Source organism: Eurosta solidaginis, chromosome X (genome assembly GCF_040869045.1).
Source record: "Eurosta solidaginis isolate ZX-2024a chromosome X, ASM4086904v1, whole genome shotgun sequence".
Classification (NCBI taxonomy): domain Eukaryota; kingdom Metazoa; phylum Arthropoda; class Insecta; order Diptera; family Tephritidae; genus Eurosta; species Eurosta solidaginis.
In genome coordinates this window covers 158,228,213-158,240,534 of record NC_090324.1, presented here as the reverse complement: position 1 = coordinate 158,240,534, position 12,322 = coordinate 158,228,213, and the positions used below count along the sequence as shown (strand labels likewise).

Sequence of the window (12,322 nt, the reverse complement as noted above, 5' to 3'; positions counted from 1 at the left end):
TGGGTATCAAATGAAAGGTGTTAATGAGTATTTTAAAAGGGAGTAATCCTTAGTTCCATAGGTGGACGCCGTTTCGAGATATCGCCATAAAGGTGGGCCAGGGGTGACTCTAGAATTCGTTTGTGCAATATGGGTATCAAACGAAAGGAGTTAATGAGTATTTTAAGAGGGAGTGGGCCTTTCTGGACCAGGGGTGACTCTAGACTTAGTTTGTACGATATGGGTATCAAATGAAGGGTGTTAATGAGTATTTTTAAAAGGGAGTGGGCCTTCGTTCTATAGGTGTTCGCCTTTTCGAAATATCGCCATAAAGGTGGACCAGGGGTGACTCTAGAATGAGTTTGTACGATATGGGTATCAAATTAAAGGTATTAATGAGAGTTTTAAAAGGGAGTGGTGGTAGTTGTATATGTGAAGGCGTTTTCCAGATATCGACCAAAATGTGGACCAGGGTGACCCAGAACATCATCTGTTGGATACCGCTAATTTATTTATATATGTAATACCTGCCAAGATTTTAAGGGTTTTTTATTTCGCCCTGCAGAACTTTTTCATTTTCTTCTACTTAATATGGTAGGTGTCACAACCATTTTATAAAGTTTTTTCTAAAGTTATATTTCGCGTCAATAAAACAATCCAATTACCTTAACATATTTCATCCCTTTTTTTGTATTTGGTATAGAATTATGGCATTTTTTCATTTTTCGTAATTTTCGATATCGAAAAAGTGGGCGTGGTCATAGTCGGATTTCGTTCATTTTTCATACCAAGATAAAGTGAGTTCAGATAAGTACGTGAACTGAGTTTAGTAAAGATATATCGATTTTTGCTCAAGTTATCGTGTTAACGGCCATGCGGAAGGACAGACGGACGACTGTGTATAAAAACTGGGCGTGACATCAACCGATTTCGCCCGTTTTCACAAAAAACAGTTAACGCCATAAAATCTATGCCCCTACCAAATTTCAAAAGGATTGGTTAATTTTTGTTCGACTTATGGCGTTAAAAGTATCCTAGACAAATTAAATGAAAAAGGGCGGAGCCACGCCCATTTTAAAATTTTCTTTTATTTTTGTATTTTGTTGCACCATATCATTACTGGAGTTGAATCTTGACATAATTTACTTATATACTGTAAAGATATTAAATTTTTTGTTAAAATTTTACTTTAAAAAAATTTTTTTTTAAAAGTGGGTGTGGTCCTTCTGCGATTTTGCTAATTTTTATTAAGCGTACATATAGTAATAAGAGTAACATTCCTGCAAAATTTCATCATGATATCTTCAACGATTGCCAAATTGCAGCTTGCAAAATTTTAAATTACCTTCTTTTAAAAGTGGGCGGTGCCACGCCCATTGTCCAAAATTTTACTAATTTTCTATTCTGCGTAATAAGTTCAACTCACCTACCAAGTTTCGTCGCTTTAGCTGTCTTTTGTAATGAATTATCGCACTTTTTCGTTTTTTCGAAATTTTCGATATCGAAAAAGTGGGCGTGGTTATAGTCCGATATCGTTCATTTTAAATAGCGATCTGAGATGAGTGCTCAGGAACCTACATACCAAATTTCATCAAGATACCTCAAAATTTACTCAAGTTATCGTGTTAACGGACGGACGGACGGGCGGACGGACGGACGGATGGACGGACGGACGGACGGACGGACGGACATGGCTCAATCAAATTTTTTTTCGATCCTGATTATTTTGATATATGGAAGTCTATATCTATCTCGATTCCTTTATATATGTACAACCAACCGTTATCCAATCAAACTTAATATACTCTGTGAGCTCTGCTCAACTGAGTATAATTACCTCAGCTTTGTGTAATTTTTCAACAAATTTCGGTTGAAATATTACACAATAAGTGTTTAAATTTAAAACTTGTTTAAGTAGCTTTTACACTGCTATTGTTGAAAGTTAAACAGCACGTCTGTTTAAATTTTCAGATGTGTATTTTTGAATATACTGAGGTAGGAAATAAATAACGTACCTTTTTGTATGCGAAATTACACGAAAATATCTAAGAGTGTAAGAATAATAAGACAAACAAAGAACCGCTATGATCGCTGAATGTATATAGCAGCGGCGCCTAAACGTTGCCGGTGAAGGAATTTAGCAGTTGCCGAAATGGATCTATACAACGAGCAGTTGTCTAAATTTTTTCTTTCTTCTATTCTAATTTAATAATTTTTTCAATGAAGAAAAAATTTATCATAACAATAATAATGATAAAATAATTATTGTTAGGCCTTGAGCTCGATTCATACCCGCGATCTTATGAATCAGTAGGCTAATATAACAACAAAAATTGTTAAAAAAAAAATTATTTATCAAAGATTTATTCATTTAAGCAAGGATATAAGCAAATATGCAATTTATATGCAAGTATGCAAGTAATATGCAAATAATATGCAATATGCAAGATATGTAGAAACAAATGTGCGGATATGGAATTCTCTATTAACAACATACATTTTCGCCTTGGAACCATACCTCTATCTTTTTTCCTTAAAAATATGCAATTGCATAAACATCCGCAGTCTAGAGATAATGAGCGTTTCTTTGTCTTCGTTACCCCAAGTGCTGCCGACAAGAGATTTGAGGATTTTATTATGGCTCCGGATTCTGGGTACAATTTCTGATGCATGCTCGCCAAAATGTAGATCCTGATCGAACGTCACTCCTAGCATTTTTGATAGTCGGTAACGCAATGCCATCGACGTAGTTTTACAATATGGTCGACATTTGTTTTGTGTATGTTGTAAATAAGGCCGCCTATGATTTAGTCGGTGACAATGCCAGATTTCGTGAAGGAAAAAAACTGGAGAATTTAGGGAGATACTTGTTTATTTAATTACAACGGAATCGATGGGTGGGCCGGACCTGTAGCCATTATTGTGACGTCATCGGCGTAACAATGGTAATTCCCTCTGGTGGCGAAGGTAGCTTATATATATGTATATACAAGTTAAACAAAAGCGGTGATAGAGCACCACCTTGTTTAATTCTTCTGGGCTTAAATGCTTCGTTCCTGAATTGCACTGATGTCTGCCGACCAGACAGATAATTTGCGGTTGCTTGTATCAAAAGCTTTTGACAAGTCTATCTCTATTGGAAGTATTTTTACGTACTATATATGTATGTATTGGAATTTTTATTAACATCAAAACTGTACGCCACATTTCTTCAAAGTAGGCGTGGTCCTTATCCGCTTTTGATGGGATTTATATATAGTACCAAGGACCATATTTCCGCCATATTGCAAAGTGATATCAAGTGCTTTTGTAACGGTTTAAATTTTCTTCTGCCTAATGTAATAAATTTGTATTGTACATCACAACTTTTTTTATTCTCTCATCATGTTTCGCCAATTCGCCACACCTTTTTCCCATTTTTGAAAGTAGGCGTGGATATAATCTGATTTCAAACATTTTATAAACCAATATATCGTCAACGATGCTGTAAAAGCTGCTAACTCCATCCACCAAAATTTCACAGCATGACAAGTTAAAATGTATTGAAATTTTATGGAGTTAGCAGATTTTCATAACTTTGTTGGAGCTAGAGGTTCTGGACAATAAACACATACTTTTCTTTTACTACCATATGCAGAAGTTGTCTCCCACTCAACCATTACCAAAAAGTCGGTTTAAGTTAAATGCCGAGCTTTTACCACATCATCGACGAGCTCAATGTATGCTCAAGTTATAATGTTAATATACTGAATTTTGTTGATCCTAAACATGTAGACCATCGGCAGCTGGTAAAGTATCGGGGAAAAGTATCGAGGTAAAGTATCAATACTTGAATCAGTAAATGGAAAAAAGCATCGAGTACGAAATATTTCAGTATTTTTTGGAAAAGTATCGATACTACTTACTCAGTACTCGTATCGTTCTATCACTAGAGAGGCAGGCGGATGAGGATTTCACCTCCCTTCATGGTCCCAATTGGTGCCAGTTATTGCGAACAGGGCCTGTATTACGCGTAACGATCAGTGACTGAACCCCATTTTCACTCAAGTGATAACTATGCAACTGTCAGACTTTCTAAAAATTATAATAAGTTATTGATGTAACGAGTACTATTTCTCGCTACTTCAAATATGCCATTAATCCAATCCACCATTTCAGAGCTATTGTGATTTAAAAAATGAGTCTCGATCGAAACACGTAATACAGGCCCAGATATAGCTTGTGTGACTTGTTACAAAACGGCCAAAATCGGTTAGGCGGTTAAGCGCCAATTAATCAATGAATGACAGCAATCCACAAAACTTTATATTGAAATGCTTTAACTTTTAGCTGGATATGACAACATTTCGGAAAATAGCGAAGTCGATCTCCTCACACCAATAATTAATATCTGAAATGGCTGTGTGTTAGCGGCCTTCGTGGTTTGTCGGTAGCGTTTTCCGCCTACCACACCGACGATCCTGGGTTCAATCGCCGGGCAAAGCACTATAAAAAATTTAGAGAAAAGTTTTTTCAACTAGAAAAAAGCTTTTCTAAGCAGGGTCGCACATCAGCAGTGCGTTTGCAAGAACACGAGTGTATTTCCGCCATGAACAGCTTCTCAGTGAAAACTGATCTGCCTTGCAGATGCCGTTCGGAGTCTACGTAGGTTATGCCAATTTGTAGGAAAAATTAATAAGAAGAAGGGCGCAAATTAGAAAAAAATTTGGCCTAAAATCTCTTCGGAAGTTATCGCGCCTTGCATTTATTTTTTTATTGTTATGAAATGGCTGTTTAAATTTATTTTTATGAAAAATATACATTTGCTTGAGAAAAAGCGGTAGATGCTACAGATCAAAAATTTCTAAGTCTGCTCTATAACGGTAGACGCTTCTGATCACAAACTTGTAAGTGTATTCTATATGTCGACCTATCTAATAGAAAGGTCATAACTGAAAAGTGTTGTTGTTTATTAACGACTTCGCTCAGAGACGGCCTTATTAACAGAAAGTCTAAGATATATCTTTTTTTAACAAAACTTTATGTAGCCTTACGAAGTTGTTCATATAAAATTTAACAAACAACGAAACTATCGTTTAATATTGAATTATCACAGAATAATATTTTATATTGAAATAATATTTGTTCTATAAAAAATGGGCGTGATAGCATACCTGTTTCGCCCATTGTTAGGAGGAGTATTAGCCGCGGTCAGAGGAAGTATTATGTTGAATATTATTACAATGTTTTTCTTTAAATGAAATTTATTGCAAAAAAAATGTGCGAGGGGGCCACACCTTTAACATAAACTGTTTTTTCGGTTGAGGCTACCAATTTTTTCGCTTGATCTGAATCTGTTTTTTCCTACTTCCTCCCCAATATTTCTCCTTGAATACGACCCTGCATTTGCCAATATAAATATTCAAGATGGTCGTGCACTGATCTATACTGAATACTGTAAAATTGAATTTTTAAAGCTTATTGGTTCTAATTTTTTCAGAGTTCGAGAGGACCCACTATCCAGATGTATTTGCACGTGAAAGGCTAGCTGAAAAAATTGGTTTACCCGAGGCACGTATTCAGGTTTGTCATTTAATTTTTATTTTAAACTTAAACTGATATCTTTGGTTACTTTGTGCTAGGCCCCTTTTAATTTCAATATTTTTATAATAAACTATACAAATAAAAGATATTCTATATAATTACATGCAATATATTTTCAGTAAACTTAGCACTCTTTTGTTAATGCTACATTAAGTGGATATTGGAAAGGGTAAGCCAAGATTGATCTGGTAATATAATTCCTGCATTCATATGTACATGAAGACTTTTATATAGTTTATAATGTTTGCAAGGTAATTTTTGATTTTTTTCGAAGTATCTCTATGCACCAAGGATCACCAATCCTACTGTAAAAACTAGAAAAGCATCGATAGAAACTAAAATGACTTAACATACCCGTCAAAAGAGTTTCTAAACATCCGTAATACATTTATAACACTTTTGTTAGCCTCTTTACACTTACTACTGGAGCTCACTACACTTTGTATCAGAACTCTTCAAACATAAAACTGTGGCTACGTCGCACTATGGCGCCTTTTGAGTTTTTTCTTTGCAAATATCATAACTTTTGAACTAATGAAGATATTTTAAAGATTTATACTGCACCTGAAAGCTAACTATTTAAACTTAAACAATTTAAAATACAGGGTGCCAGAGTAACAGGGTGCTTCACTATTATTCGTCAAAGTTGAAAAATTTTAGAAAAATAAAAAAAGGAAAAATTTGTTAAAAACTGAAAGACAAACTTTGAAATTTTTTTATGAGGATGTATTTGAACATGAAATCATATAAACTTATGATTTGTATGAAGGAGTGTGGCTCTACCCACTTATGATTAAAAGTTTTATCTTAGTAGCAAGGTTATCAATCTCCACCATATTTGATGGACGCATTACTTCTTTTAAGATGTTATACTCTTATAAAAGTGAAATGTGTACGCTAGGGGATAAGCATATAAACATTGCTGGAAAATTCATTGTATAAATTTACTTACATATTTTAGAAAAACTCAAAAACCAAATATTTTATTAATACTTAACTAAGAAAAATTATTAAAAGTTGTTCAATATTATTGTATTTGAGCCCAAGATGAACAACTAATAAATTTTTGTGCACTGCCCACTTATGATAAACAGTTTTATCTTAATAACCGATTTACCAATTTTATTGATTTCTGTAAAAATGTATTACTCTTCTGATATAGCCAAAGCCTAAGCTTTAAAATAAACATACATAAAGGGTGCTTCAAAACTCATCTTAAAATTTGATAAAGTTTAAAAAGATGTAAAAACGAAAATTATATGATTATAATTACTAAGTCAAATAACAGTATTATTTATAATAAATAATAAACTTGTATTTATTGATTTCTTTTTTTTTTTCAATAAAACTAGCGGGACCCCGGTGTGCTTTCGCTACACCAATAGAAATATTGGAAAAAGATACACTACATTTTTCGTTTTTCCATCTGGGATATGAATAACCAAACATTGTGAAATGCCTACTCTGGAGCAGGCAACGTACAGCTGTCCGTGTGAAAAGCACGGTTCCTCCAAATTCAATCCGTATACTCGAAGCGTTTGTCCTTGCGCCTGGTTGACTGACATAGCAAAAGACAGGCGCACTGGAAATTGCAAACGCTTGAATTCAAATGGCACGTCTGTTGGTATCAGTGGGATTCGCGGTATAAACACAAATTCACCTTTCGCTTTGCCGGTCAGTATTGTTGCTTCTTTTTTACATTCAGTCTTGTTCCATTACACAATTTTGGTGCATTTAAATTCCGTAATAAAATAACTGGTGAGCCGACCTTCAAATTTGAACAATGCGGTGGCATACCAGACGTTTCCAATTAATTCAAAAATTCAACTGGATAATTCAATGCGTCATCTTGATTCATTGCGATATCCACTGACTTGTATGTTGTCACCACACCTGGCAATATTTTCAGAATGTGATGATTGATTTCATTGACATGTGCATTTTTTGGTGCCAGTATTGCGCGTTCTCTCAACCAATCATGATTCATGTAATTTTGAACAATATTTGGAAACACTCGTTCAATTAATTCTTCTTTTGATTGGATAATTGTACAAAAATTGTTTGGAAATGTAATCAAACCATTTGTTTTTTCGATTGAAATTTTGCCATTTCCGATCTCTAACAATTGCTTCGAGAACCGCTCTGCAGACTGATCATTGCGCAACTGAACACGCATGTTTATGTGTAATGTTAATTTTCTCACGTTTCACCACAAAGGGGAAGACATGCATTGATCTCATCTGCTGGTGTTGATCGTGGAATAACGGGCAATGTTTGCCGAAAGTCATCTGACAATAAAATTATAGCACCACCAAAAAGCCTTCTGTTTCCACGTAAATCTTGCATCGTTCGATTTAATGCTTCTAATGATTTTTTGTTTGCCATTGTACACTCATCCTATGGAATGACCGCTGCTTGTTGCAAAACTTTTGTCATCGCTGAATTTTTGGATATGTTACAGGTTGGAGTTTCAACCACCTGTATATTCAATGGCAATTTTAAAGCTGAATGAGCAGTTGGTCCTCCATCCAATAAATTTGCATCAATTCCAGAAGAAGCGAGTGCCAAAGCAATTTTCTATTGCGATCGAATAGTTGCTAAAATCAATGAAATCACAAATGTTTTTCCGGTGCCGTCAGGTGCATCCAAAAAATATAATCCACCAGTGTTTTCAGAGACAGCTTGCATGATTTTGTCATATATATCCTTTTTTTGATTGTTCAATTTGGTGATGCTGGATTGAACAAATGTACGTAAATCGTCACAATCGAATTGTTGTTCACGCTGCAACTCTCGATCAAATAAATCATGCATTGGACGGTTTGGTGAAATCAAAACTAACTGATTTATTGGCAATCGCAATACACATATCTTCAATTATTATCAAAGCTTCATTGTACATTTGAAATGTAATCAGCAAATCAGGATCCATTGCTCTACGACGCGTCCGAATTAAAATATCTTCAGTCATGTAATCTTTATATATATTCCACAATTCAATTGGATTCGATGGCATGCTTGTTGATATTATAATCGAAAATAGCATTCGTATTTGCTGTGGATGAGATGAAATCGATGCATCATGAAGTGTTGCGTCCCAATGAGTGTCATCTTCTAACAAATGCAAGAGCTGACATGCTTCGCGATATGTCTGACAAAAATGACCGTGAACTGTTCTTAAACCCTGAAATGATTTTGGTCCTTGAACGTTTACCAACAACATTCGCAAATAGAAACATTCAGCATTGTTGGGATGTACCGTATATATCTTGCCAAAGGCATCTGTTTGGAAAATACCTGGATGACCATCAACTGGTGTTCCTTGTTTACGCCGTTGAAATTTTTTCGGTGATACATTCCAGGTGTAATATTGCGGTATATCAACATATATCAAATTTCTGGCAAATGTGTCGCTTTCACACAATTGAAAAAAAGCAGTTAAAGTAGTTGCTGGTGGTTGTGCTGCTCTCTGCTGTACATTCTCATTAGTGAAATAAACTCGTTGACCATTCTCCAGATGAACTGCCAAATGGACAACAACAAGATGTCTTTCGTGCAAAGGAAACGAAAAGATACGCCAAACTGGTTTCATCATTTCTATTTTCACCATCTATTCTAAAAACAGCCATATCACTTCCTTTATTTACATATTTACAAATGTATTTGATAGACTTTACTAAGTTACAGTACTCAACATTTATGTGAGCCTGGAAAACTTTGACAGTATCGGTGAATATGGCAAGACCCAACTTTTGTCAACTTCGATGTCTTGATTGCGCACTTTTATTATCGCCTTTTTACCATTATTTTCAAATGATCCACGTCGATACAATGGATATCCGTCATTTTCTGTTATGTTATCGGAAATTAATGCTCTCGGATACCGCTTTGAGCATTTCCCATCGATCATACATGGTGAATTCATATTTATTTCACCGCATGGACCGTGAATCATGTTTTTTGTTACCACTTCAAATAATTCTGGATCGATGGTTTGATCTGGTATTTCGGCTGATATGACGCTATCAATCTCGTCCGGTGTTATTTTACGTACCAGCCATATCAATATCAATATCAATGTGCGTGTGGCAAACCTCTTTTTTGCCATTCATTCGAGTAGGTACATCCAACATTGTACCTTTCTTAAAACGCTTAATTTCACAATTAAATTCATCAGTGCCTTCAATTTTTTCCGGAATACCAATGCTGTAACATCGTGTCGATCTGGTGGTGACTGGCCGTCGAACAAATTATTTTTTATATCGTTCCACATCGGATTACACGTAAAAGTGATGAAAGATCTGGTCGACCGTATTTTCGAACATATGACATAGCATCTTGTGCATATTCGTGCATGTGGCGTGGACTAACAATATAAGAAGCTGGTAATATCGTCAGACGTCCGATATCATTCACATTTGCATCATTCGCTATTGCATCTTGCAAATGTATGTACTCTTCAGATCGCAATTTGGCTGGATTGAATCGGATGAAATTGAGACGTTTAGTTTCAATTTTTGCATACATGTCTACAATGTATGTGTGAAAAAGTTTACCACATCTCAGAATGTAATTTTGTTCTTGTGCACGAATTATCAATCGATAAGAATAATAATTCATCGCACTAACTTTCTTTTGAACATCTCTACCTGTAAAAAATATGTTCATTCGATTTTAAATTTTAGTTTTTATTTAATATCTGATTAATATAATTAGTATATTATTTACCGGTTCTTGGATCTACCATTGGTATATTAATGTGATAACCATCATCACTTTCCAATGTAGAATTGGATATTGTAATGCGTCGTAACAGCGATGAAGCTCCGAAACACGCTGTAGTTGCTCATTTCTACGATGAAGTAATATATCGCGGGATTGAAACTGATCGCCAACAATTACAATTGCCACTTCATCAATCGTCGGTACATTAACTCTTCTGGCATGCTCACCAAAAGGCGTTTTATCCGCTCTGATTATGATTTTGTGATTATCAGATGGCATACGATCGAAACCGGTTTTGAACAATTTCACCAATTCATTGTTCTGATGAAAAAATCTTTGGAGATCGCAAATAATCGCTCCTTTTGTATATGAGCCAATTGTGCAACGTTCATCCAACTCACGATTTTCGTCTCCGATAAAATATATTTGCCAAAATTGATGGTTAGCGTCAGGAAATGGTAACAATGCACCCGCTCGATGATAAATCTGACATTGTAGAAACTGTTACATAGATCTAAAGAACAATTAGATATTCCACATGAAGTAAACACCTTAAATGTCGGCATAAAATTGTTTCTTATAATTTTTGTAGCACCAAAAGAAGTCATTTCATAAAATGCTTCGACATTGGTGATCCTCCAATAATCAATGAGTGAATGTATCAGGTGGATTCTCAAATGCCGGCAATTTCACTTTGCCATTAGCACATTACACCCAGAAACTTAGCTGCTTTACAATGTGGACATATCGCCTTCATTAATCCAATATATCCATGCATACTGTAATGAATTTGTGGATCGTAATTAAAAGCAGCACGATAAATATTTTCTAGAACACGACGTTGTAATTGTCTTGGTCGTGCTGGATTTCTTTGCCGCTGTGGTTCTGCAGATCTATTTCGTGCATATCGTTCACGTCGTATTTCATTTTATTGTGACAGGTCATCAATACTTTGCGCTCTTCTTTGAAGTAACATTCTGTTAGCACTACGCGTACGTCGCCGATATTTTGACGTCTGGCTCAAGGCATTTTCTTCAAGAGAAAGGAAGAAGATTCAATAAAACTCCATGTTCAACGCAAGAAATTTAATTTAAGAAAAGCACATGTGCAAACAAAAAATGCGCGGTCAAAATACACCCACACGTATATGTCCAAAAGACAAAACGAAAATATAAACCGTGCAAAAACCTTGATGAAACGCACAATAAAACACGTGCGCACGATTAGATACAGTTGAAATCACTAAATGTATTCTGTAAAATGAACGAAGAAAAGACTTACTTACTTAATTGGCGCTTAACCGTCTAAACGGTTATGACCATCCAACAAGGCGCGCCAGTTGCTCCTTCGCTCCGCCAACTGGCGCCAATTGGTCACACCAAGGGAGTTTAAATCGTTTTCCACCTGGTCTTTCCAACGGAGTGGGGGCCGCCCTCTACCTCTGCTTCCATAGGCGGGTTCCGATAGAAACACTTTCTTGGCCGGAGCATCATCTTTCATTCGCATAACATGGCCTAGCCAGCGCAGCCGCTGCGTTTTAATTCGCTGGACTATGTTGATGTCTGCGTATAGCTCGTACAGCTCATCATTTAATCTTCTTCGGTACTCGCCATCGCCAACGCGTAGAGGTCCATAAATCTTTCGAAGAACTTTTCTCTCGAACACTCCCAAAGCCGCTTCATCTGCTGTTGTCATGGTCCATGCTTCTACCCCATATAGCAGGACGGGTACGATAAGTACGAAGAAAGAACATTTGAAAAAAAAATTTGAAGAGAAAAACATGATACATCATTGCCACAATTTTCGACTATGATTTTGTTCAGCGATACGACATACTTACAGAAGGAACTCCCAACGTGTTATAAATACTGATATGAATTCAATTGAAAATGAAGAAATACTCAATTATGAATCGAAAACTACATAAATATTGAACATGCGTGTTGATTCTCCATAGTTCATAACAAAAAGACCTAATGTCAATATACACCGAAAGTACGATGTGACAGATATGTTGTGTTGTGGTGTATCTCTT

The 12,322-nt window shown here is 35.7% G+C and overlaps 1 protein-coding gene across 1 annotated transcript in view; it reads left to right on the top strand.

Annotated features, from left to right (window-relative positions):
* The window catches only part of toy (twin of eyeless), a 1,118,401-nt gene that overhangs the window by 779,521 nt on the left and 326,558 nt on the right, over positions 1-12,322 (top strand). The window contains exon 4 of the mRNA XM_067758321.1: positions 5,459-5,541. Within this exon, the coding sequence (XP_067614422.1) occupies positions 5,459-5,541 (83 nt within the window). The remainder of the gene's footprint in view (positions 1-5,458; positions 5,542-12,322) is intronic.